Source organism: Rhinolophus sinicus, linkage group LG18 (genome assembly GCF_036562045.2).
Source record: "Rhinolophus sinicus isolate RSC01 linkage group LG18, ASM3656204v1, whole genome shotgun sequence".
NCBI classification, from domain to species: Eukaryota; Metazoa; Chordata; class Mammalia; order Chiroptera; family Rhinolophidae; genus Rhinolophus; species Rhinolophus sinicus.
Genome location: NC_133767.1, coordinates 7046187 through 7073726, shown reverse-complemented (window position 1 = coordinate 7073726; position 27540 = coordinate 7046187). Strand labels below are relative to the sequence as shown.

The 27540-nt window shown below is 49.8% G+C and overlaps 1 protein-coding gene across 3 annotated transcripts in view; it reads left to right on the top strand.

The window, feature by feature from the left end:
- The window catches only part of SNX29 (sorting nexin 29), a 425148-nt gene that overhangs the window by 258832 nt on the left and 138776 nt on the right, over positions 1–27540 (top strand). For all 3 annotated transcript variants that reach the window (XM_074322948.1, XM_019715145.2, XM_074322949.1), the window contains one exon: positions 1307–1388. In XM_074322948.1, coding sequence (XP_074179049.1) covers positions 1307–1388 — 82 coding nt within the window. The remainder of the gene's footprint in view (positions 1–1306; positions 1389–27540) is intronic.

Below are 27540 nucleotides of genomic sequence, written 5' to 3'. Positions count from 1 at the left end.
GGAATACTCTAGGTACTAGAATGATTTTGGGGACCTTTATAGGAAGAATATCATTAGCTATGCAAACCAATTAGGTGACTCAGAATTGCAATTTGTATTGGGGCTCTGGGGAAGAGATCAATTGGGCTTATTTTGCCCCACGAAGGAGGTCAGCACCTCAGCTCAGAGCTTAGAAGAAATGCTGTTTCAGGAGAGGGCTTGGTGAAAACAAAATGCTCTTTAGAGGTTGTGAGACTATTGAGTCATGGAGTCTTCCATAATCAACGTCTCAAATTGAGTTTCAAGCACTAGAGGCCGGGGAACTTCTACGAGCTGCTGCTCTTTAGAGAGCAGGAAAGCGTGGGGGAAAGGACTCTGCCCTGGAGTAGCTCTAAGTGGAGGCAGCCTCCTAGCCCTGCCAGAATCGCACGGTACTCGTGAGATTGATCCCAGAGTTTCAGCAACAGTCCACGTATCAGGTCCTTGTGACCTGGACCAGCCTGGCAGGAGTGTGGTGGTGGAGTGCACATCCCGTGACTCATGAGTTAAGTTCAAGGTCATCACAGAAGGCACCTAACCAAAAATAACCCTTGCAGATTCCTTAGCCTCTGAGGGGTCACTGATATGGTACAGATAAAAGTGTGGAGCCGTAAGTCGTTAGATACTTGGTAAATGATTCTGTATTGGAGTTTACATTTTGTGTTATTAGAGCCATTCACACTGCTTTTGGAGAAGTTGAAAGAGGGGTATTTGCACCTGGCTTCCTGGTACCTCCATCCCTGCACCCCAACAGCTGCTGGTCTCCTGAGCTCTTTCATGGCATCTGATCTTACAGTGGGGGTCAGGGTCTAAAGTGGGTGCAGTAAGGAGGCAGCATGACTCTGCTGGGTGGTCCAGAGACCCTGTGCACATGACTTCATGCGACGTTCCATAGTCTCACCAGGGCCTTCTGGTTATGGGCCCCTTCTTCAGATGAGGAAACTGAGGTGCAGATAAATTATGAGCCGTGGTCACTCAGAACAGAGGGGCAGCTCTTTCTCGTTTCAGGATGCAAGCTGCATATATCAATTAAATACGCACACACACACACACACACACACACACACAAACGCACATGCTTCCAGTTCTACTGTTTATACTAAGTCCTTAGAAATAATCTTGGGGGACTAAGTAGCGAGACTAAAACTGGTCCTTTAGCTTACTATGAAGTGTAATAAATTGTCCTAAATTGTTTTTGCTTAACGCCTCTTGGAGAAGATAGTTTCTTCTTCTTTTTTTTTTTTTTTTCTAAATTGGAATGACCGATTTTGATCTTTCCTTTGGACAGATCAAACCGGGCGCTGATCAACGTCTGGATCCCGTCGGTGTTTCTCCGGGGCAAAGCTGCCAACGCGTTCCACGTGTACCAGGTAAGGGCCGTTTCCAGTCAGACGTCGCCACTTGCGTGGGGCCGGCCGTCATCTGTTAACACTGTGGCGCTTTTGCCCCGGGGTGACGGAGTGCTGGTGCTGTATGCAGGGGGCCGTCGCCTCCAAGCGCCAGCGTCCCCGCTGCCCAGTCTCCCCGAGGAAGTGGCCCTTCGTCAGTCGGACGGGAGGGAGCGCGGTGGAGCTTCCTGCACAGGTCAGGCCTCTTGGTGTAGCCCTGACCCCTCAGCTGCTTGAGCAGAAATGAGGTTGGTAGGCTGGTGTTGCAACTGAGAAGCCCAGACATAGGCCTGGCCTCCGGCACGACTGGACCCGCGTTCAGGAATCTGCCGCTATCTCCTGTTTCCTCTGCTGAGGCATCATTTCAGGCTGGCGCTCGCTGGGTTGGCCAGAGGACTCTCAGCGGTGCCAGACCCTGCGCCTATCGTGGTGGTTTGAGCCTCGTCCTGTGCGTCTCCCCTGGGTCCGTCCTGGATCATGAGCCCCTCCCTAATCCTCAGGTAGGGTGATGGACTTCTGTGATTGGCCAGGTTCAGATCATGTGACTCCCACTGGCACTAGGGTTGGAGATGACCTTGCCTGACCACGTGACCTTGCCTGACCACGTGACCTTGCCTGACCACGAGGGCAGGGAGAGGTGGCTCCCAAATGAAAACCAGGTTACTTTTCCAAAGAAGGGGCGATGGGTAGTTGGCAAGGAAAATCTGCAGACGTCTCTACCACCTGCTGGCCACCCCCTGGCTGGGGATTGAGTGTCTGGGACCATGGGACCTTGGCTTTGGAGGTGATTTTGCCCCATCACCTGGGACCCCAGTTTTCCATCTTCTCTCTGATTTTCTGATGCCTCTTCCAGCCCCGCCCACTTATCTTCCTTTTGTCTTTCTTCTTTCTCTTTCTCACCTTGGGTCCTGATTTCCAGCCTTTGGTGTTCACTTTTCCTGGGACTGTTTTGTTTCCAACTCTTGACTTGTAGCTGTTTCCGGTTTTACTGTCTCCTTGTATCACAACAATATTCATTAGGTTTTCTTCTTCTTCTCCATGAGCTCTGTGAAAAGCCTTGGGTTTTATTGCCATGTTTCTTAGTGGGGAATTGACCCATTGAATTTTTGTCAGCTTTAATTAAGATACTTTCCCCAGAGACTGGGATGGTGAAAAAATGACACTGAACTTGAAAATAGAAGCCCTGGTTTCAAGTTTGTGGCCTTAGGTAACTCTTAGTTTCCTTATCTGCAAAATGGAAATAATAATAATACTTACCTTGCAAAGCTGTTGTCAGCATTCGAGTTATATGGCGCCCAATAGACACTTAGTATTCATTCCTCATCTTCCAAAATGATTGGCGTCTTTGGTCTTTGGTGGCAGGGCTGGTGGTGGCATGGGTTATATAGGAATGTTTATTCGTTGCTTGTGTCCATTACTGGAAGTCTTACCGACAGATGAGTTTGGCCAGGAAGCCTGTACCCGGAAGTCGTCCAGTTCGCTTGTTCAGCTGGGTAACAGTAGCACTTTAATAAGGGCTTAGAGAAGCCAGCTGTCCATGTGCTCTCAGCGCTGGCTTAAAAAGAGAATTAGATATGACAGATTTCCAAATATTCTCCTCTCTTTCTTTCTCTTTTTATCCCAAACCAAAAACAAACTAACAAAAAACCAAAAAACCCCCTCTTCTTTGAGTGTCTTTCAAGTTCTGCTTTGCGGTCATCAGAAAGCTGGGAGAGGTTGCCTGGAGGGTGAAATAGTGAAGCAGACAGCTTTATTTTAGAGCAAAATTAAAATGTGCTATCACTTGAGAGGTTTCCTTGACCTTTCATTTTTGACTCTTTCCCCCCCACCTCACCCCAGGAAGCGACTGGGCAGGTTTTAGCTTCTGAAAGTCAGTTATGCAATGAGACAGAGCAAATATGCCGTTGCCTGGGCGACGGTTTCCACGGTGGTCACAGTGGCATCGAAGCCACTCTCCCCCCCATACACTGTTTGCAGAGCTTTCCTGGGGCTGGTCCAGCTGTGCACAGAGGCCGTGGCTGAGATTTCATGGAGCCACGGGCCTGGCGGTTCCCACGCCACCCAGAGCACCTCCAGCCCTCACCTTGGGCCTTCTGAAATCTTTCTTGCTGTTGGAGTGTGTAAAGGAGACATTGTTTTTCTCCTTTTAGCTAACAGTGTTTCTGGTTGGTACCTCAAGCGTAAAATCTGAGCACATGTTTGGAAGCATTTTAGAAAGCCTTTGTGACAATGCTTTTTTCTTTACTTTTTAATTTAAACCATAAATGATATTGAGTAGAAGGTGACTCATTTAAAATACTGGTAGCATTGGACATTATTTTTCTTAGTTAATAACAAGGCATTCTACGTAACTCCACAAAAGGTAATTTCTAGAGAAACTCATAGAAAAGAATGATAAAAATAAGAAATGAAATATTAGAGTCAGAGAAAATGTACACTGAGAGCGTTACTGTTAAGGAAACAGTAGAAATCATATATACCTCTCACAGGACTGCACGGTTGCTGTCATTGATTTGTAATTTCCTGTGGGCTTCCTGGCAGCCAATGTGAATATGAAAACGTGGCTAATGTGGATAATTCCATTGCTAATAAGAAGAAAGTAGGTCCATTTCTCAAAGAGAGCTCTGAAAGAAACCACACCCGGCTTTCGGTGAAGCAATAATGAGGGATATTGTAGACAATCCCCCATTACATCCTGATGACAAATCGGGTTTTCTAAGCTCTCCCTCCAAGGAAGCAAGGGCGTAACCCCCAAATAAAGTGAAGTTTACTGGAAGAACCCAAACCAAAGGGTCGGCGCGTGTCGTTTTCTCAGTAAATCTGAGTTATCCAACAGGACAGCCACTGGCCACGTGTGGCAGTTTACATTTCAATTAGTTAAAATGGAAGGAAATTAAAAGTCCAGTTCCTCAGGCACACGAGCCACATTGTACTGGGAACTGCCCAGTAGCCGTCGTGACGTGGGTAGCGGCTGCCGTAGCGGACGGTGCAGGTGATAGAACATGTCCATCATCACAGAACGTTCTATTGTATCTGACAGTGATGCTCTAACCAGCGTCTCCCGGAGTGGCTGAAAGCAGGCTGACTTGATGTGTGCTTGTAAGATGTTAGAAAGACAGAGGCTGGACATTCAGCCGTAAATTCTGCAGGGAGAAGGCCATTCGCTTGTCAGGTCTTTGATTGCTTGTGATGACCTGGAGGAAAAAGTCTCAGGGTGTTGTCACTGCGCTTTTAACACCCTGTAATCTTTCTTTTTTAGCAAAAACACAGGAAGACTCAGGGTCCGCACCTTTGGCAGGCACCAGACTGGAGCTTAATTAGTACATTGTCTTGTTTTCATTATATTTATTTTTACATTTGCCTTCTAGCTATGGTGCAGAATTCTGGTTTTCCACTTAACGTGTGATGTACAGTTTCCTTTTAAAATAAATTTAAATAGAAAGGAAGTGATTCAGCTTAAAGAAAAACACTAAATGACAGTGAAAACAGCAAGAGGTTTAGGACGGTGCTGTGTGAAAGAAAAATATTTGGGAAACACTGTTCTAAAGGGATGGATCGATTGTAATAAAACAGTAACCATAGTAATACAGCAGCGGCCGCCTCCCACTGGTCTGTGTGTTACATAACATAGCTCATTCAATCCTCACAACAACCCTGTGAGGTCAGGACCTCTTATTATCCCCATTTCACACATGAAAACAAAGGCACAGAGAAGCATCTCATTTCATAACATGTTTTTCCAGTGCAAATCGCATTATCTGACCAGGTATCAGTTTGCAGATTCCGTGAATGAGGGTGTAGCCCAGCGCTTTACAAATGCATGAAGCAGGTGGGACAGTTGCTTCGACCTGCATGGAATGGCCCCCTGTATCTCTCAGAGGGCTGTCCAAGGGCACGCCTGCGGTCCAAGGCGTTTTCTGTAGGACGGCCCCGGTCACTGCACGTGCAGACGCTTTTCCATCCAAGCCCTGCCAATCCCGGAGGCAGGCTGAGGCAGTTTTGCTTTGGAAAATTCTTCAAGTTGGTGCCGGATCAGTGAGTGCTCTGGGCCTACAAGGCTCGCAGGGATGCCCCCTTGGAACCTCTGCTTGGTGCAGTGTCAGGAGACACTGCCTGAGCGCTGCCCAGACGTGTGGAAATGCACTCGGAAATGCCAGAGGAATTAAGCTTGTGCCAGGGAAGAGGTCTGGAATCATATTTGGCACAAAGTGATCTGCCCCTGTGTCCCGAGATGGGGGCTGAGTTGTTCCGGCAGTGAAGTCAGAAATGGCAGCGTTTGGCCAGTTTTCAAACCAAAAGTAAAATTGACATCTGTCCAGAACTTTCCAGTTTACATTTTTCATCCATGAATATTTCTGACACTTCTGCCCCTGCTCATGTTTGCCTGCTGCCCGTCACTAGCAGAGATAAAAATAATTAAGTAGCAACAAATGAAACGGAAAACACACACACACACACACACACACACCCCAAAACTCAGTCTACTAACTGGTCTTGCCCAGTTTTTTCCTCCCTCTCTTCCTCTCTCCGTGTTAACACACTTGTGCTCCTGGGTTTGACTTTTTCAGTCCCTTCCATTTGATATAGTTACATCTGTTGTTTATCAATTGCAAATGTTTGGTATTCATCCCTCAGTGGCCTGACTTCCAAATAAGTTTGAGGTCCACCATCTTAATATCCTACTCTAGTGCTCATAAAGGCATGTTAGGCCTTAAAACACCCCTCCTGTTTTTTTCTTAAGCAAATATCACAGCCAGTAAATTGGTCTGAACCCTAAGGTCTCCCCCTGTGAGAAAAACCGTCCGTGTAAGTGCAGCTGGAATCAGACCTCTCTGTGGGATTAATTTCAGCCTTTGAATTTCGCTACCAGAAACACTGGCTCCTGTACAATATACCGTTTGCACAGCACAAGTAATTAGGTCTCCTTTGTAAAGGAGGTCGCTTTGTTTCAGCAAAGCTTTTTCCTTCCAGAACAAGCCCCCTTTCCTAGACACCACAGGGTGTTGTCTTGGCTTAGAGGGGAGGTGGTACCCCAGGAAGACTCCCTGAGCATTTGAGGCCACTTCCACCCCCAAGAGGAAATCATGTAGGTTGCGCAGTTATTTTCAAGGTTTATTCTAGTGGACGGTGTTTATGTGTGCGATGCAGGGGAAGTCCATTCTTTCCTTTTAACCATAGATCACAGGGTCTGTGCAGGCTGTGGGGGTTTGGAGGGTGATGATGCTGTTGCATTTTGCAGGCTTGGGGTTTTCAGCTCTTCCTTCTCATCTTTCCTAAGCCGCCTTACCCCTCGGGCCCTCGAGTTTTCTCTTCCCTGCAGGTCTGTGTTTAGGCGTGCTTAGTGTATACGTAGCTATGCAGAGAGGGCGGGCTACATTAAGCAGAGAAGGATGGAGCAGTTGAGCCCAGCACAGAAATGGGGGCCAGGGCTGCTATAAAGGTGCCTGTAAGAAGCCCGGGCCCTCGTGGGTACCATGCCAGATTTGGGGAAAAGGAGCCGTTCTCAGGGTGAGGTAGTTCTCGCTTATTCACGTCTGATCCTCCTCGCCATACCTGCTGTGTGCAAGGCAGGCAGGAAAGGCAGCTGTGGATGGTTTGATTTCCGAGTTTCATTCCAGCCACCGTTGGCTTACGTGCTGCATGATAAGCGAAACATGGGGGCTTTTGCCTTTGTTCTTGCTCTCTCCTTTCTCCAGAACTTTCCATCCCACAAACTCAAGTACTTCAGTAACTCTGAGGATTGCAGCCCATTAGCCGCCAGCTGCTCAAGGCTTCTGGGAAAGTCCAGATATAGGAGAAAACAAAAAGCAGGAAAAAAGCCTGTTTTCCTCCTCTTGGATGTATGTGTCACTATTATTTTCTGTTACTATTTTTATCCTTCCAAATAGTGGAACCCTTTTTTTTTCTATCACAGTGTAATTCCTTGATTCATCCCAGAGCTGTTCCTTGAGGGCCTCCCGTATGCCAGGCATGTGCTAAACTCTGCAGAGCCAGTGGTGAGCAAGAACTTGGCATTGAACTCACCCTCACAACCTTACAGTCTGGTGGGGGAGACAGATGCTGTGGAATAAACAACATTCTCTCATGACAAGGACTGGGAGGGACGGAACGCCACTCACCTTGCAGAGTGACAACATATGATGACAGATTAAGTGTCCAGCTTAGTGCTTTGCACGCAGCTACTGTGTGAGTGCTACCTTCAGTGACCTAATAACCCGGAAGTAAACAGGAAAAGAACTTCCCGTTTAATTGAATGTCTCTGGCATGTCCGTATGTTCAAACAAGCCTTTAGTTAGCATTTACGTGATCAAGGCAGCCTTCGGGGCTGCAAGGAGCAAGATACCTTTGTCCTCAAGGGCAGTGTCTGTTCCAGGCTCCGTGGAGGCTTTGCAGGGGGGTGAGCTCTTCTGGCTGGGGAGGCCTGCGCTCTGAGAAGAAAACCTGGTACCGTGATTAACTTGCCAAATGGGATTCCCAGAGGCCTGAAAGACTGAAGCTTGGCCAGCTGCGTTTAGGTGTGGTCGTTACTTACTGAATAGTGAATCTGAGCAGTGACATTATTCACCAGCGTCTCCAAGGGTCCTGCACATGACCCGATCCTTGGTGACCCACCCCGCCTCCCCTGTGGAGGTCTCCCGAGGTGGCATCACCGTTGACATGGCCTCTTTATCTGGCGCCATGAACATGGCGGATGTGCGGGTCTGGGTGACCTGAACACGTGTGTGTCCTCGGTTTCAGTTGCTGGATTTGGAGCTGGGGGTCGCCTCAAGGCAGGTCCTGTCCCCAGGCCTGGTGTGCGGGGCCACCCCCTCCCCAGTGCATTACAGCTGGATTTGGTTGATGGTGACCATCCAGGGCGTCGTCTGCTGCCAGATCTGCTCTGTAAAAGCACTGTCTTCACCACGGCTGTCCCTGACTGGGGATGGCATCAGTTCTCAGAGCAGACTTTTGGGGACACCTCCATTTCTCGTTTGGCCTAGGAAAGGGCCCTCGTACAACTGCTGAGTGTTAAGTGCAGCCACACCTCGGCCATAGCGTGGGTTCGGTTCCGGCCTACTGCAGGAAAGCGAGTCACACGAGGTGTTTGGTTCCCCAGTGCGTACAGAAGTTATCTTACTCTCTGCCGTGGTCTGTTCCGTGTGCAGTAGCATTGTGTCTAAAAAATCAATGTACATACCTTAATTAAAAATACTGTATTGATCAAAACACTAACCATCTGAGCCGTTAGCAGGCCGTAATCTTCTTGCTGCTGGAGGGTCTTACCTTCAATTTGTTTTTTAAAAAAAAATAAATCCACAATCTCTGTGAAGTACAATTACATGACGCGCAATAAAGAGCGGTCTGCCTGTGCTGTGCTGGGAGTGCTTCCGGCTGCGAGGGACAGGTTATCTCACTCAATGTGACGCAAGCAATAGATGCTACACCAAAATGTTGGGGAGTGAAGGGGTCAACCGCTCAGCGGTACCAGGGCCTCTTGAGATTGTCCCGGCTTCCCCCTCGGGCCGTGAAATGGTTTCTAGAGCTCCTGGCACTGTCTCATTCCAAGACGGGGTCCCGCTTGGAAAGGAGAAAGGTGTTTACTTGCATGCATTCTTGTATCAAAAAGGACAACCTGTGCCTGAAGCCCTGCTGTGGCCTTCCCTTCGATGCCCTTGGCCCAACCAGAGGTTACATAGCCTTGTTCTGGCTGAATGGGCATCTGCTCTTCTCAGTCTCTGGATGGGAGGTGGGCTTTGCTGGCAGGTGAGACAGGCGGGGCGCTCCCACTGGGGGGACAACCAGTGGCCTGAGCCGCAGGCCTGGAACATACACTGTCATTTATTCCTTTCAGCCACCGTCTGAGGGAGGCACTGTGAGCGTCACCCATTTTATACATGAGGAAGCCATGACCCCGTTGGTTAAGTACCGTCCGGGTCACAGCCAGGCCCCGCCTGTGCCTCTCCTCCTCCCCTCACTGCCCACCACCTTGGCATACGCCACAAGGATGTCTCAATGAAAGGAACCCCTTTCCATCACTCATTTCCTCCAAGGAACTCAGCCCACAATTTCATTGATGCATTGTTCATTGTCAGAACTGCCATGGGCAGTTGATATTGGTGACAAAGTAATATCCTCACAGGGCAGAGAGAGCTGCAAAAACCAGAGCGTGGAATTGATGGGTCCCTCAGAGTGTGAGAAATTCATTAAGACAGAGACTTTCAACCTAAATTTATGAAGTCGTAGGGTATTAGAATTTGAAGAAAATGGAGAGCTGACCTCTATGGTGTGTGTGTGTGTGTGTGTGTGTGTGTGTGTGTGTGTGTGTGATGAACGATGTATTCAGAGCTGTAACTTTTTGTTTGGAAAGCTGACAAAAAGACACGGGCTTTGTAAAGCAGTCCATAGGGAGAGGTAGACATACCATCCTGGAGGGGAATATCCAGGCTTAATTCCCTTCCTGTGTTTGCTTTTCATATGAGGAAACCGAGACATGGCTTGTCACGGACCCTACTGCCAGTAGCGTGCAAAGTGAAACACGGATATGTCGCCTTTGGGCCCTTCGTCTCTGCTGTGGCCCTCCCTCCACTTCCTAACTCACTGTGCCCCCAAATGGTCCCCGTTTTACCCAGAGAGCTGCTCAGGACATTTATCAGGCGGGTGTTCTGGAAGGTTAGAGTGCGTGATACTAACTAGTTTGCTCATCCCAGGGATCGGCAGCTTTTGTGTTTCCCCCTGTTCCGTGGTCACAGTTGTCACTTACTGAATACCTGATTGAGTTGGGAAGGAAGGGTGGGGCTGGGCAGGTTACAGCTGTGAACGAAGCAGCTGAGTTCCGCTGGAGAAGGTGGGTGTTAAGTAATAGTTACAAGCATGGAGAATATTTCCAGTGGGTGGGGATGTAGGAAAACAATGCAGGGTGCAGCCCAGCCACCCTTGTTGGTGTGGTGGTGGCGGTGGTGGTGGTGGTGTCGGTGTCAGTGGTGTCTCCTAATTGTACGCAAGCTCCCCGCCCCCCGCCCCCCAGCCTTGGTCACCTCCAGCCTGAGAAAGATGGTCTCTGAGTCCCTCTGAGCTCAAAGCCATGGCTTCCCTGCCACAGCTGGAGCCCAGACTCCCCAACACCCCCCAAACACCCCCAGGAAATCTGCCCAGACTCCCTGCTCCAGGCCCGCTGTCCCAGCCTTCGCAGCCCCTCCTTTGATGTAGAAACCTGGGGAGGAAGGAACAGTGCCATCTCTGAGGCAGAGAAGGAGGTGGTCAGTTTTACTCTTCAGTGCAGCAGAAATGGCCTCGCCCTTCCCCTTCCCGCTGAGTTATGGGTGCAGGTGGGCAGCACGTGCGAGCGGCACAAATGCTGGGTGACCTCGTTCCAGGTGCCGCGGGCCCTGGTCCTTCTTACCTAAGGCTTTCCGAGCTGCCTTGCCGACGGAGTTACCATCCTCACTGGTTTTAGTTGGTGGTATCTGTTTTTCTAAGTCTACCTGAGTTTTCCTTGCAAACGAGGCAGGATGTGGATAATTACCTAAGAAAGTAGGAGCGGTGTTTCATAGTGCAGTAAGCAGGCTTCCGAGGACCCTCGGAAGGTCATGGTGACCCTTGTCAGCGTGGTCACCATGTCCCATCCTCACTTCCACCGTTAGAGAAACAAAAACCTGAGAAATAATACAAAAAACGGGTACCTAAATGTAAACAAATGAAAATTTGAATGTGTTTTTTTTTTTTTAAAAAAAGGAAAGGAACGGCTAAGGCCGTCGTCTGTGTTGTCATCCAGTAATTCTCTCTCGCAGGTTCCCCAGTCACATCCAGCTGGCCGTTTTCTGCTCTGTGTCTGAAGGGAGACTTCTAGTGAAGTACAAGTCTGACAAAGATATTTCCTGCCTCGCTGTTGTTTTCCAAAACCTGACATTTTTTGTTTTTTTCCCAAGAGTTTCCTTGCATTTTATTGGCTTCTTGAGGAGACAGGCGGAGGCTGGGGGAGCGGCTGAAGCCCCAGGTGGCAGGGCCCCAGGACAAGCAAGATCTGGGGGGGCAGGCTGCTGACCCAGACCTGGCAGAAGTCCCAGCCTGCCTTGTGTGGCCTGGGGACCGAGACTGGCAGCAGGCAGGCCAGTGTCAAGGTTGGCGGCCCCTCTGCGTGGTCTGGGCGCCGTGCAGGCACCCACCTTATCCTGCAGCTCGGGACAGGGCAGGTCCCAGGAATGGCTGAGATGGCCTTTCCCCAGCGCCATCATGGAGTCGTGACTGAAATGCAATCAAGGGTTACCTCTGGAAACCTTGACTTTCCTACCCACCCCAAGACCATGTATGTTTGAATGAAGTCTTGTAATGACACAGGAAGGACAGGCTGCCCCTTCTCTCTGCCCCTCTTGCCTGAACCACCACCACCACAACAGTTCCAAGATGAATTAATTCAGCCGTGAAGGTCTCCTCGCTGGAGGGGTGATGTTTGTGTCTCAGAATTCTGCGGCGCAGTCTAAGGCCCAGCGTCTGCCTCCCTCAGACCTTCCACCCCGCCTGCTGACAAGGGCCGGCCTGTCATTTGCAGCAGGAAGAATGAGGTGCCCAACCTCCCAGGACATTGTCTCCTTCCTGCAGGGGATGAAATAAGGCCGGGAGAGGGGACTTGGTCTGTGCTGACAGGTAGATGGAGTCTTCTCCTTGCCCAGGCTCTGCAGAGAAAACATGGCATATTCCGTCAAGTGCCACCCCACATCGCCCCAGCGCCCTCACCCAGGCCGGGAGTGCCCGATCTTCCCTTTAATGCACCCAAAATGGTTTGATGTTTTTAGGGGTGGTGAAGCAATGATCTTTAACTTCTTTTCTCTTGGGGAGGAGCTCTTGGGCTCGAGGACACAGAGGAGACCTCCCTGAAGGCTTGTCTGGGAGCCTTGGTGGTGGAGAGTGACTCCCTCCCAGCATGCTTCTCTTTCTCTCACGCCTGTCCCCCACCGTGGCAGGTGGGCTCAGGGACCCTGGGCACCTGTGGGCTCATCCTCAGGTTTTGAGACTGCAGCAGCCCCTTCACGTCAGCCTGGGGGTAGAGAAAAAACCAGAAGCGGCAGCATTCTGCCCACAGATTCCGAACCAGAAAGGTCGCTGATGGTCCCTCCTCGTAAAGCTGAGTCCCTTCCAGCTTTTCTTCAGCTTTCTCCTTCAGTCCACAGAGGCAGAGAAAGCCAAGGAGCGTGGGGTCACAGGCCAGTCATGTATTCATTCATCAAACACGCACTGAGCCCCTGCTGCGTGCGGGCCAGCTGCTGGGTGATATCAGCAGGAGGGACAGGCACGGGCCTCCCTGCGGAGCGTCCCACCCAGGAGCCGCCCTGAGCCCTGGGGCTTCCTGTTCCACGTTACTCAGTGCTGGGCACCGTGCATGCTGCGCCCTGACCCAGCCATAGCTTATCACTTAAAAATTGTGTTTTCCCCTGGCTGGTCTACAGTGGAAGTGCTGCAGGTTTCCTGTTTAGCCCAGACTTTGCCCCGCGCCACACCGCTTACATTCCGAGTCTACAGGGCCCTGGTTCCAGAAGGAGCTTCCGTGGAAGCCGCCTCTTTCCGGGTGTACTTGTTCTTTGTTGCTCTCTGGCTCTCCCGGTAGCGCAGCATCGGTCTGAGGGCCAGGGGATTGCGACCGCCCTCGGGGACAGACGTTGGAAAGGAAGATGGGTTCGGGTGTCAGATTGGGGGGCAGGCGTCTCATTTCCTTCCTCTCTCTCTCTCTCCACGATTCCTCTCCCTTTCGCACCCTTCTCTCCTCTCCCTCCTGTTCTAGTCTCTTCCTCACTTTCTCACTCAGCTCCCTTTTCTCTTCCTTCTCCCATCCCACCTTCTTCTTCCCTCCTCCCTCTTGTTTTCTTCTCCTCCCCCTTTCCTCTTTTCCCCTGTTTTGTGTCTCCTTTCTCTCTCTGTCTCTGCCACTTCTTGGTGCCCAGCCTTCTTTTCCTTCCTCCCTTTCCTGCTCTCTCCTTGCCCGTTCTTTGATCTTGACCGAGAGGGACGTTCATAGCCGCTGTACCTGCCCATTTTTCTCATGTCCTGGGAAGAGCGGTTTTGCAGCCGTACGTGGGTGAGTGTTTTCTACCTTCAGTCATCGGAGGGCTCCTTGGTATTCCTCTTTCTCTCGATTTGGCTGCAGACTTTCTTCTCTGAGCTTTTGGGGGTAAAGGGAAGGGATTAGATAAAATGTGGGAGGGGGTTTTTTTCTCTGGAAGCCTGCATTGCATGCAGATGTGGCAGCCCCAGAGTGCCTGCCCATGGAGGGTGTTTGAAATCAGAGGGCCCCTGCATGCGGGGAAGATGTCCTCGGTCATTCTTACTAATATTCTCCCGCAGTGTTTTAATGACCAATTACTGTTCTATTACAGAGTTTAAATAAGTGTTAATTGGTTGGTGATATTTTTATTCTTAAAAATGGGAGAACTTTAAATATTACTTTTCATCAATTGCAAAAGCCCGATATCAGCGTCCCCTAAATTAAACCTGATTAGGAAAGAAAGCAGATCTCTAGTCACTATGTGAATCAGGTGGAGAATGTTTGTATTGACGGTGAGAGATTTTTGACAAAACGTTGTTTTCTGGAGTGATAGGAAGGGGAAAAAGGGACCTGTTTTATCTGGTTGTGGTCTTGGAGTTTCTGGGCATGGTTTGGTCATCACCAGTTTCTGGGGTTTTCTCCACGGGCCCGATAGCGGTTTTGGTCCCGAGATGTTGGGTTCTCCTACTCAGTCGGCACAGACGTCCCCTCTCTAAGAAACTTTCCTGCCATTGCCAGGAGCAGTCATTGTAAACCTACCTAAACGTGTGTGATGTCTCTTGCAAGATTGAGGCCAGGGGGCGGGGTGGGGGGGTAGGGATGCGTCTCGATATCCCATCACACGCAGGACAGCCCCCCAACAACGGCCTGGCCCAGGACACCAGCAGGCCACCGTCGAGAAAGCCGGTCTCTAGGAAGCAGCGGGAGCATCGTTTCGTTTAGTTCTGATGCTCCGCTCGCTGGTCCTTGTGCTGGTTCCCTGTGGGCAGCTTTACACGGGGACCGTGTCTCGGTCCAAGGGTTCCCTGGCTCCCTGGAGGGACAGGTATCTGGATGCAGCCATCGCTTCGGCAGGAGCCACCCTGCTCCTGTGATGTGGTCCCTATTCACGCCCAGAGCAGGGCTCCTCAAACTGGGACAATGTGAGAGACGAGCTGACCACCCGATTCTTCTGACCAAGGCACGAACTCTGATCTATGCCTGCGTCCTCTTGGTTGTGGGAGAAGACACCCAGGTCAAGCTGGCTTAAGAAACAAAGGACATTCATTGGTTGCCTGTGAAAAGATCAAGGTCATTCATGGTTTGAATTTCAGGGGCTGTGTCATGAGGTCTCAGCCCCTCCTGTGCTGGCAGATTTAACTGAGACTCGGCGACCTGAAGTGTAGTCGGGAGCTTCTGGGCTGAGAGCTGGTCAGCTGCAGCTTCCTCGTCTGAAAGTGGTGATTGCTCAGCTGACCCTGACCTGAGGTTGTGGGGGGCGGGGGGGGGGCAGCAGGTAGAAACAGTTTGCAAGCAATAAGGCAGCTGTTCAAATGTCAGCTATTAAGATGTGTGTGTCTGTGATCAATGCTTTCCCAAGGCCTGCGGCGTGGGAATAATAATCTTATTTCTGTATGTGAAAAACCCAGCCCTGTGCCTTGGCGCGTAAATGCCTCTCCTGGCGGGGGTGAGCTCTCTTGCGATCTTCAGAACTTGGATTGTGCTGGCCTTGGGGTGTGGGGGTGGCTTTTGCATCACCTGAATAGTTGTCATCTGAACCGAGGCACTTACACTGTTAGGGCTGTCATGTGTTTTGGGTGGTTTTGGTTTTTTTTTTTTTGTCCCCCACGCTGGGCTTTGAGAAGCCTTGGTCTTATAATGAGGTAGAAAGGGTGGGGCCATTGCTTTAAGCTTTGGATATTTTCCCCCCTCACCCCTTCCAGGTACAGAAAAGCATTTTGAGTCTCCAACCTTTAAAGGTTATCTCCTTGTGCCGCCAGCAGACTCATCCCGAGAGACTGTGAGGCCCAGCTCTGTGCCAGACTTCGCAGCAGAGCACGGTTCTGTCAGACTGCTCTGGCTGGCTGGAGCGGAGGCAGCCACTCACGTTGGCAGCGTGGAGGTTGCTTTTCAGGGGCCAGTAAAGAGGAGTGTGTGAGCTACGTGTGGGGTGCTGCTGGGGGCCTCAGGAAGTCTCAAAGGCCTAGCTTCTGACTGGCGCGCAGGGCGGTGGGGCTGGGTACAAGGCATCCACCCCCCGGGGCTGCGATGCTGCTGGTTTACGTGGCCCAGACGACAGGAGACTGGAGGCAGAGAGCCAGGAGAGATGTGGAGGGAAACACGGGTCAGAAGACGAGGAAAGGAAAAGAGGCAGCATCTGATTTAGAGGAAGCTGCGTGCTGGACTGTGGAAGTGACCGAGTCATGTCACCAAGGCTGCCCCTCCCGTCTGTTTCTACGTGAATCTATTTATGACAAAAGGACGTGGGAAATAGGGCCGCAGTGAAGAGTGAGCCCTGGCATTTATGGAGCCTCTACACAATTCTGATGCCTGGCCACCACCTGTGAGGGGAGGTATTGGCATCTCTGTGTACAGATGGGTAAACTGAGATCAGAGAAGGGCAGTAACCTGCCCAACATAACACAGCTAGTGAGTAGCAGGGCGGAGCTACAAATCTAGGCCTACATAACCGTCCAGCTCTGTGCTCTTTAAGAGAAAAATGTGCCTCTTTATTGCCTGAGTTGCCCTAAGAAGGAAAGGAGAGAGAATGTGAAATACAGATGAGGATGGATGAGGGTGATGGTCGAGGCTGCTTGAGGAGGAGGATAGTGGATGATGATAAGGACGAGGAGATGAAGCTTCCTGATGGCAGCAGCACGTGTCCTGAGTGCTTTCCATGTACCAGATATTGTGCCACGTTCTCTCCATGTTTCAGCTCCTTAAACGCTCACAACGCTCTGATGGCAATGTTCTGACTGCAGCTGCAGGAATTCGAGGGCGCTCGTGTTTTCCTTCAATGTCCCGTCTGTGTTAAGGAAAAGCATCTCGAGAAAGATCCAGGAATCTTTTCACTGTCGAGAACATTTTCTGCACATTACAGCTCGCTGGCTTTCAAATATTCATGGCTCAGGGCTTAGCAGGGAACGGAGAGGCCTGTCTAACCTCAGAGCTCCCTTGGGACCTTAGTTTGCACTCCCTCCCTGACTAGATCTTTGCCTGGACTTTCTCAAAGCACAAAGAAGGCTGCTTTGAGTTTCCACTCCCTTGGCTTTTTGGAGTAGCACCCGTCACTTTGGACTTCCTGGTCTTTTCATGCAACATAAAGCGGCTAGGCTGGCTTAGCTTTTGTTAGCATTTTAAACACCTCGTGCTTTGGAGCCCTGGGGATCAGGATGTGACGCCCACCTCTGTTACTTACCAGCTGTGTGACCTTAGGCAAGGCACTTAACCTTTCTGTGCCTCATCGTCCTCATCTGTAAACGGTCCTACTGACCACCTCATGTTTAAGGTTGACATGAGACTCAAGTGAGCTATGCAGGAAAGGTGCCAAACAGTGCTTGGCACATAGTACGAGCTTAGTACATACGTGTCTCCTCCGTGTTCCCATCTTACTGTCACACGGCAACATTGTATTTAATTTATGTGCTTGCTTGTTTATCGTCTGTCTTTCACACTTTCTCCACAAGTGCTGTCTTACTTTTCTGCTGTATCCTGGTGCCTAGACCAGGGCTTGTTGATAAACATTTATTAAATGGAAGAACAAGCAAACATATGTGTCCACGCCTGAGGGAGAGACGGCATGTGTTCAGCTGGCTCCTGAGTTGGATGCTTCGGATGTCGCCAACAAAATGGGGATCTTCGAAAGCGAGTCCCGCTGGTTAATTCTAAATAGAAGTTTTATCACCATAACAATACGAAGCAAAAACCAGGCCCTCTGAGGGGGTGGCTGATGTGGGTCGCTTAGGTTAGCGGGGCTCAGGGTGAATGTGGAGGGGCCAGGAGAGAGCAGAAAGCTGCATCACCAAGCACATGTTGAGAAACCAGGACCCTGGGAGCGGCGGGGTCCAAACATGTTAGAGTGGGACGGCCGGTAGTCATTAGCTCGACAGGTGTCATAAGGTCACGGTGTCCCCTTTGAGGAGTCCAGCCTCTGGATTACCACCCGTGTATTTATTATGTACTCGGGGAGCAGCAAATCGTTTCGGTTCTGAAAGCAGAGGGCCCGTATGGAGAAGAAGGCCCAGGGGGCTTGGTTGTACAGGCAGCCCCGTCGCACAATTTGTTAGATGAAGGCCACTCTCCTTCACTGACCAAAACAGTTTTAAAAAATAGAGAGAGGGAGAGAATGGAGAAATGAAGAGGGTTCTCAGTGGAGAGAGAGACACAAAGAGAAACAGAGACCAGATCCACCCGGCCCAGTTTCCTCCCGGGGGAGGCCTGGGCCAGTTCCTCCACTCAGGGAGCCCTTGTCCCCAGTGCACAGAAACGACACCGGTGGCAGGGACCTGGTCTTCCCTCGGCCACGTTCCTTTCATACTGTGAGCGGCTGGCTGCTGAAAGCTGTGTTTGTGTTGGTTCTGCTCTCTTCCACTCTTGGGCACCACTGACACAAATAACCATCTCTGTCTCAGCCACGAAACTTGGCGTGTTTTCTGCCCGGCCAATCTGGACCCTCCCCTGCTGGAGCCAGCAGACGCATAGAGCCGCTGCCCCAGCCACCTCCTGCCCAGACCTTTAGGGCCAGGCTTGGGCACTGGCCAGAGACCTTTCTCAATGGTTTTAGTTCGTTTTCTTAGTTATTTTTAAAAAGTGGCTTATATCGGTCAGTTGAGGCTAAGTTATACCATTGTGACAAACACTCCCCACGTCTCGGCTGCTTACAACAGTAGCTTTGTTACGTGTCTGTCCCCACTCCTGCTATACATCCATTGTGGGCCAGCTGTGCTTCCGTGTCACGTTGTCTCTCTGCCTGGATCCAAGATAAAGAAGCTGCTCTGAATGGGGCATCCTGCCCTCATGGCCAAGGGAGAATATGGATAGTTCAGTCCTACTAAAGAAAAGGCCCCCGATTTTAAATGTGTATAATAGCATAGGAAAATGAAATGGAAAGATCCAGACCACATATAGCAAACCTGGGTGTCTGCAGAGCCCAGGCAGGAAATGAATCAGGTCAGCCACTTAGCGCCAGCCACTTGTCACTGGGCAGGAATTTGGGCTCTGTGTCTGCCAGTCTTTCAAGCTTTAAAAAATAAAAAAAGAAAGAAAACAAAAATCTGGATTTAAATGTCAAAACCTCTCATTTTTAAACGTAGACAAGTAATTAAAAATTTTAACCTGCCTGGGAGGCTAGTTTGCAGCCTCTGATGTGAAGCAAAAATGATTTTCTAGGGTGGTGAGATTTTGTATGTGTTTTTTTTTCCTTTTTAACTATTTTCTAACTTTACCACAAAACGGGCATTTCTTTGTGACAAATAATGATGGAAAAAACAAACAGGAAAATAATCAATAAAGGGAAAACTATATTTTAGCTACAGGAATTGCTCTTGACTCTCACTATTCAGTTGGTGGTGAATCAAAAGTTACTGATCCAACACATCGAAAGTATTGTACTTGGACTTTTTAAATGTTAATCAAATGGCTCAGGACCCATTGCTGTGATCAGGAAAGGCTGACCCCCAGGAGGTCACAGGGAGCAGAGCTCGGGGTCCTCCTTGGTAGTTTGCTGACCCCAACCCCCAGGATCCTCTCTGGCTGTCTTCTGTTGACACAGAGCCCTGAGCGTCTTACAACGCCAAGACTGGGGGATGCAGAGAGAAGCCAGCTGTTTTAGTGGGAGAAAGGAGAGACGTGCTGAGGGCAATTTCCCAGAAGAGTGGCTAAGGAAAATCAGATGAAACACTTGGACTGCCATTTAGCAGTTATTTAAAGCACGAGTGCCAGCAGCCCCTCCATTTACCAAATGTGCCTTTTGGCTTTAAGGACGCAGGAGATGGCCTGGAGCGGGAAAGAAAATCTGTTGATGTGAAAGAGAATGTGGGATTAAGCTTTCGATTCAGTACGTGCTGTTGAATATTCAGGGTTTTTGTTTTTTGTGTTTTTTCTTTTTTTTTTCATTTCTTTTTTCCCCCCAACTGTAATTCCCTGCCTCATCACCCATCATGCAAATGTGATTCTTATGCTTTTTCTAATGTGACTCTTTCCCTAAACAAGTAATCAAAACAAGGTTTTGAGCTGTATTTGAGCTGCAAATAAGTTTAGTATAAAATGCAATTATTCGCCTCAAAAAATCAGAGACAATTTGGACATTTGAAAGGCTTGAATTACCCTTAATCAGAGCTCAGAATGGCGTCCATTCCAAGGATTAAAATAAGCTAGAACTCAGCCCTACTTGATAATAGCCAGTTTCTTAAGAATCAAAAACAAACAAAAAAAAAACCTTTAAAAAATGCTAAGAGTAGTACATGCTTATTATAGAAGATTTGGGAAATAAAGGAAAGTTAGAAAGAAGGAAAACAAATGACTCACGGTCCCGCTACATAGCTATAATGACAATTAATATCTTCTAGTCTCTTCTCTGCATTTTTTTCTCTCGATAAAGCCATGCTTTTGTCCTGCTTTTTAATTTGACATAAATGTTTTCCCCATGTTACTTTACACTTAAGTCAAATCATCTTTCACAGGTATACTCTTCCACCAGTAATATAATTTCTTTGATCATTCTAATAAAGGACGGACTGAACTGAGGCATATTAAAAATTTTAAGAGTTTGAGCAACCATGGATTCAAATTGGGCAGCACCAAACCAGAAGTGGTTAGAGGGCTCCAACGCCTAGGGTTAGGGGCAAGGTTTTTATAGAGATGGTGTAGAAACAAAACAAGGAAATGATTGGATTGGTAGTTGAAGTGCTTGCTTTGTTTGGGAAAGCTTCGTTGGCTGTTCATGATTGGTTGTTCTTAATCTTGAGGTGTTTCCAACGATTGGCTCTGGGTTAGGCTTCGGTTAGGCGACCAAGGAGTTAGAGCACCTGGGCCTAATGGCTTCCATGTCTGACGAGTTCAGCAATTCCTGTTGTTCAGCATTTAGGGGTTTTCCAATTTCTCCCTGTCCCAGGCAATGGCAGAGACCCACGTCATCCTGCAGGCCTCTTCTCTAGTTCAGATTTTCTGTGTAAATAGGTCTGAGGTTGGAGGAGGTGGCAGCAGTCTGATACATTGCAATGTGCGTGGACCTCTGGGTGGACACAAGTTCCAACCCTGACCCGACTGTTTTCTTGCTGTGACCACAGGCAACTTATTAAAGTGCACAGTGGGGACACTATCACCCAGACTTTCAAGGTCATTATGAACTGTAAAATCACGACTGTGAGGGACCTGGCTTCTGGGGGACACTTTGTGTGCTGTTGGCTGCAGGGAACAGAGGACCTGATGAGCAGTGACCTTGAAACCAGACACAGCGGCTTGGGGAATGGGGTCATCCCCAAGTTTACCTCTCAGCTCTGCCCTGAGAGAGCTGTAACCTTGGGCCAGTTATGTGACACCCCTGAGCCTCAGCTTGTGCGTTTGTACGAAGCTCACAAAGGGATGATGAGGATGAAATGAAATTAATAAGCTGAGATTGTATGTTCACCTTATATAGTGTCTGGACTACGGTTCATCCTCGGTACAGGAGAGCCATTATTATTACTATTATTATGATTATTCCCGTCATCCTCATTATTCTTATCAGTGCGATCAGTGAGCTCTAGAGAAGCTGCTGTGGGAGAATAAGGAGAGACGCCTCCCTCCTTCTGTGAAGGAGGTGGCAGTGATGCCTGAATCAGTCTTTACTGCTGCGTCCGGACGAGCCAGGTGGGTGAGAGGGGCAGAGGGCCCAGCGGCTCCCAGGCCCAGAGATGAGAGCAGACTGGGGCATGGCTGGGAGGGGGTGGTTAGAAGAATGGCCAGGACCCCAGTGCAAGTCAAGGCAGAGCAGACCCTGAGAATATCGGCCCAACTCACTGAGCCATGGGGGATGGGGAGGAGGAGAGTAGGAGAGTATTAAATTCTTCTTGCTGTCTCATCTGTAGGGGCTGGAGCCTTTATTTCTTTTCTTCCACTGCCGTTATTGACCCACAGTACGTGAGTGACGCTCCCCAGCTCTGTGCTGTAATGAAAAACTCTGATGAAACACATCAGAAAATGAAACACTCATCCCCCCTTTTAAAAAAATTGAACTTCTGCAAAGAGTTTCGGAAAATAGATCCACGTGTGTGATGTAAAGTGGCCCCTCTTGTTTTCTCCCTGGGATGAACAACGTCAAGAAATAATGAAGGAAACATTTTCTGTGTGGGAGTGGTCAGCACTCAGGGTCTGCTCTTGTACCCACTGTCTTTTGAGCTGTTCCCTAAACCCTGGCACCATGAGATCAGGTAATGCTCACACGTGGGGAGAGCTCGCACGTGCCTTTCTGGAAGTTTGTTTATGCATTTGTTCATTTATTCATCCAACCAACTTACCAAGAAACCCACCAACAAATACGTACTGAGCACCTTCCGTGCCAGGCTTTCTCTGTGCCCTGGGGATATGCTCATGAGCCAAATGGAAAAGACCCGTTCCCACAAAGCATACCTTCTCGTGCAGAGACTCAGTAAAGAAACAAATAAGCAAACACTGGGGTTGCATTTAGCAGCTCGTGCTGGGAAGGCGATGAAATGGGTGATGGGGTGGAGGCGCCTGGGGTATATTCAGGTAGCGGCTGCTTCAGACGGGGTCACCTGGGACGGCCTTTCTTCGTTTCGCGTGGTTGGCATGGGAATAAGGCCTGGGGCTTGTTGGCAACAAGTGAATGGGTCCTCCCCAGTCACAAACTCAGCAGTTATTGGTCCTTACAGCTCTTTGTACGTCTTTGTTTCCTAAGCCTTCACCCTTGTCATCAGGGCACCTTAAGGCCTGAGGAGGGAATATGCATTTTTTGGGTAAATGCTGCCATTGTAATGTCCTGTGGTGAATGAGGGGAGAACACAGGCACTTAGCTGTGGCCGGTGGGGGCGTGTTCCGTCAAGACACATCGTTGGAGAAGAGATGCTTGGGGAAGGGTGGACAGGCAAAGATGGGCGGGCAGGGCATCCCGCGTGGAGGGAGTGGCCCAAACGGGAGCCACGACACACCACACGTGTCAGAAGCAGCATTGCTGCACTCACGGCCGCAGTTCACACACGCTAGGCCCACAGGCAGAGCCTCTCCCTACTAACTGTGAAGGCCAAGCACAGGGCAGGTTTATTCTGGGTCCTTTGCCGGACAATGACGGGAACTTGGTTAGTTTCAATGTTAAAAAAGGAATGAATGAATGAATGAAAAGGTGGGCAAGAGAGCTACTAGTCTATGCTGGTAGAATACCATGGAAGCTCACAGAACGGAGTGGTGGCAGCAGTCTAGTCCCTGAGGCCAGGAAGTTGGGGGCTCCACCTCCATGACTCACTGCCTCTCTCTTCGTGTTTTTCCCGTGACGGGCCTTCTTCCAGGGTTAAGAAGGCCAGTGGGCAGAGAATTTTCTCCAAGGTCGTGACCACGTATCACTCTTACGGAAGCGCTTTGGGGGGTTCCCCTGGGGTGGACATGGCCTGCGCATGGGCATGGGGCATGGGGGCTAGGATTGGCCAGGACTGGGGCCATGTCATGGGTGCGAGGCTGCGGGCAGAGGTGGGGTCCATGGCAGCGCCTCCAGGATGACGAGGAGTGGGGCTGAGGTGGTTCCAAGAGGAAGGGGCCCCAAGCAGACAGGACCAACCATGCTTCTCTGGAAAGTGCATTTGCCCCATGACTCTCAGACCATCGCAGAGGTCTGCTTCCGCCGTGGGGAATCACGGTTATCATGTGTTGGGTAGCCACAGTCTGGCAGCTTTGGTCAGTGAATAAAAAGGGGCAGGCAGGAGTGTCTTGAGGGGAAGTATTCGTCTGACAATGAGCCTCCTTCCTGTTTTGTTTTTCATTAAATCTGTTAGGGGTGACATTGGTTAATAAAATTATATAGGTTTCAAGTGCAGGGGGTGACATTGGTTAAGAAAATCATAAGCCTATGTAATTTCTTAACCAATGTCATACTAATAAGTTTAATTAGTAAAAAAAAAGTAAATTAGGGCCGTTCCCCTTCTTAGCTCACCCTGGTGGCCACTCTGGCTGCAGGGATAGCAGAGGTTCTGAGGACCTGCCCGAGACACCCAGCGTGGCTTTGGGTCCCTCCGTTCTAATGAATACCATAGGCATCTCCTGTGCCACAGCTGTTTGAGGACACTGCTTAGAAAACACTAGCTTAGGTACATATCCCCCCTGATAAATACAGTTCTAGTGCTGTGTCCAGGAGGGCCACCTGGGCTCTCAGCAGGGCGTTGCTCCTTCTTTGCTCCCTGGAGCCCTGGCAGGAATGGTGGCAGGTCCATCCAGGCATCCTGGTGCTCCCTGCAGGAGCCAGCCACCACGTGGTGAGGACATGCCTGCGCAATGTCCCTGGACTGGCCACTGGGTTTCAGAGGCGCTGAGCTCGTGGCAGCTGCTGGGATCAGGTGAGACAGCGTCCATGTGCTCAGTTGGGGGCCGTGGTGGCCCCGGGGCTTTTAGATTGCGATGCAGCCATCTCTAGGGTTGCTTTTCCAGAGGGTTAAAGCTGTTTTCTGGGCATGCCCAAGCCGGCTCCCCTGCCCTGCTCAAGCCCCCTCAGTGAGTGGCACTGGCTCAGGTGAGGGCCACACCCCCACTTGGACCAGGTGGCAGGCACTGGACAGGAGGCAGCAGGTCAACTTGCTCACAGACAGGTTTCTATTTGGGGGGGAGGAGCCAAGACAGGAGCGCAGCACTGTTTTTAGTACAGGAGACAGGACAGCTTGGCATAAGCGCCGTGCGTGCCGTCTCCACGCGGAAGGTGTGCTGGAAGTGGAGTGGGGAGCGAGCACCTGGCCACCTTCCTCCCCACCAGATGCCGCTTCAGGAAGCCGCCTGTGCTGCTCAGATGGCGTTCGCGTCCCTGACTGCTCAGGCGCTGGCCTGACTCAGGATTTGGGATGGTGGAGGGGGCCTGACTGAGTCCCATTCGTGCCTGGTAGGACTCTGGGGGGCCCCTGGCCTACGCACTGTGTTCCCAGCCTGTGGGGGAGAGAATCAGGTGTTCAGACCATTGTGATGCGGGGAGTCAGGTGTGTAGAGAGAGGAACCCCTCCACCCCACCCCCCCAACCCCTGGTGGTGGGAATGCAGAGGTGGGTCGCCTCTGTCAGGGAGGCCGTCATGCAGGGCTGGTGTCACCTTTGCCCATTTCTAAATTTCGTTATCTTTTAATTTTACTTTTGAGTTGTAAGAGTTCTTTATATATTCTGGGTAAAAGGCCCGCATCAGATATATGACATGCAGATATTTTCTCCATTCTGTAGTTGCCTTTTCACTTTGTTGATGGTGTCCTTTGAAGCATAAAAGCTTTTAATTTTGATGAAATACAATTTATCTGTTTTGTTTTTTCCTTTGTTGCTCTTGCTTTTGGTATGATATCTAAGAATCCTTTGCCTAATCCAAGGGCACAAAGATTTAGACCTATGCTTTCTCTAAGAGTTTTATAGTTTTAGCTCTTACATTCAGGTCTTTGGTCCTTTCCGACTTAATTTTTGTACATTATATGAGGAAGGGATCCAACCTCATTCTTCTGTTTGTGAATCCAGTTGTCGCAGCACCATTTATTGAAAAGATTACTCTTTCCCCACTGAATGGTCTTGACACTCTTGTCAAAAATCAGTGTAGCATAGATGCCTGGTTCAATTGCTGGACTCTCAGTTCTATAGCGCAGTCAGAGGAGGACGGTGCCGCACTATCTTAACTCCTGTGGCTGTTAGTAAGTTTAGAAATCAGGAAGTGTGTCTCTCTTCTCCCCGCTTCTCCCATTTCTTATCCTTTTCTCTGTTCTGCTTTCTCTCCTTTGATCTTTTTTCTTTTCTTTTTTGCATTCTTTAGAGCAAGGGTTCACAACTGTTTTCAGTAGAGGGCTGGACAGTAAATATTTTGCGCTTTGCAGGCCATACCGTCTCTATCTCAAGAACTCAACTCTAGTCTTACAGAGTGCAAGCAGTCTCAGATTATATGTAATGAATGGGCATGGCTGTTCTAATAAAGCTTTACTTTTTACTTGACACCGAAACTTCAATTGCACATACTTTCACATGTCAAGAAATAGTATTCTTCTCTTGATTTTCTTCCCCCCGACATTTAAAAGTATGAAACCCATTCTGAGTCTGTAGGCCATACAAAAACAGGCAGCAGGGTAGTCAGTCCCTGTTCGAGAGGAGTGAATCTTGAGGCATTTCAGAGGAAGGCACAGTGACCCCCTTACTTATGTGTGGCCCCAGGCCTAGGTGGGTTCTCTCTACTAGCACCCCCCTCTCGCAGAACCCACTCTTCCCTGTGGAAGCTGCTCAGTAGGTCCAGCTGGGGACCCGGCCACTCTGCCCTGAGCCTCCAGGACACCGGAGCTGGTGTGGAACCAGAGTTGAAGTGCTGGACAGCTCCCTCCCTCCGTGACAGTTCATCAGGCCCTGACCCCCGGAAGCACGGGCCCTCCCCACAGACCCTCTGACAGGCCAAGCCAGCAGCAGATTGTCCCTTTTCTTCTGGGAAAACCACAGTCCTCCTTGCACGTGCACCCCCCCACCAACTGATCAGCTCTAAATCTTGCTCAGGAGAGCACGGATTTTAGAGCCAGTGCAAACCCAACCAGATGCTTCTACCTCGTGGGACTTTGGTCAGGTTAGTTAGCCTGTTTGAGCCTCGGATCCTGGGGAGTAGAAGGCAACCGCACCCGTTCTTTGGCACGAGCTGGATCAGCTGGGTCTGGGGGAATTCTGATTCTGTACCGGAGTTAACCACTCAGGGCCGCCTCTGACACGGTACCTGCAAAGCTTTCGTGGATCTTCTGAGTGAGGAGAATTTTCCTCCCTGGCTCCAAGCCTGACGCCCAGGTCACAGGCCTTTCCCTTATCTCCTTTGTCTTCCCAGCAGCCCCAGCTTCCGCCCGCAGGTTTTGCCCATTATCTCTTCCGAGAAGCTCACTCTAGATCAAGGGTAGCAGACTATGGCCCATGGCCACATTGGCCCCCTGACAGTTTTTATAAATAAAGTTTTATTAGAACTCAGCCATACCCAATCATTTAGATCACTGGCTGCTTTTATGCTACAGTGGCAGAGTTGAGTCTTTGCAACAGAGCCCATATATTCTCCAAAGCCTGAAATATTTACTGTCTGGCCCTTTACAGAAAACGTTTGCCACCTCTGCTCTAGATGTCCCTCCATGCTGTGCAGTGATGGTCTGTCCTGTGTATGTCTCCCCATCAGAGCTCCTTGAGGGCACGCGTGGGTCCTTTTGCCCCAGGTCCCCATCTCTCTCGCAGCATAGACACATAGTAGGTGCTCAGTACTTATGAGATGGGTACATGACTGGCTGAATGAGTGAATGAAACAAACCTAGCAAATAGTTTACAAAGATGGAGTTCTTCCTGAGTGGACCTAAGCTCACCTTTTCCACCTGCAGAAATGTGGCCTCAGTGTCCATTCAGCCCAGAAATTCTCTGTCTGCAGTCCATCAGCTCTCTCCCCAACCCTCACAATAAGTACGTGTCACAGATAAAAGCAGCTGACACTTGACATGGTACCTACTGTGTGCTAGGCTCATGTACCAAGTGCTTTAGGGGTATTAACCAATTCCAGCCTCAAGACAACCCGAGGAAGGAGGTGCTATCACTAATTCCATTCTACAGATGGGGAAATCGAACCCTGGAGAGGCTAAGCGGCTTCCCCAGGATGCCCGGCTGGTAGGTTCACGTGTGAGGAGCGGCTGCATTCAAATCCACACAGCTGAGCTCTGGAGAACCTGCTGCAGCCGGAATGTGCAGCGTCTTGTTCCATTTGTTTTAAGGCAGGAAGCGTCCCCGCTTCAGATCTTAGAAGCACAACACAGTCCGTAATTGTTCTGTATTGTCTGGTGGCATATTTAATGTGTTAACCTCCTTTAATTGAATGGGTAATTCAGGATTGGTCTCGCACTCCAAGAGGCACCCATTGTGTGCTCAATGAGCAGAGAAGAGAGTCGAAAGAGCTTGTCAAGAACATTTCTCAAAATAGGAGCTAGCGGTAA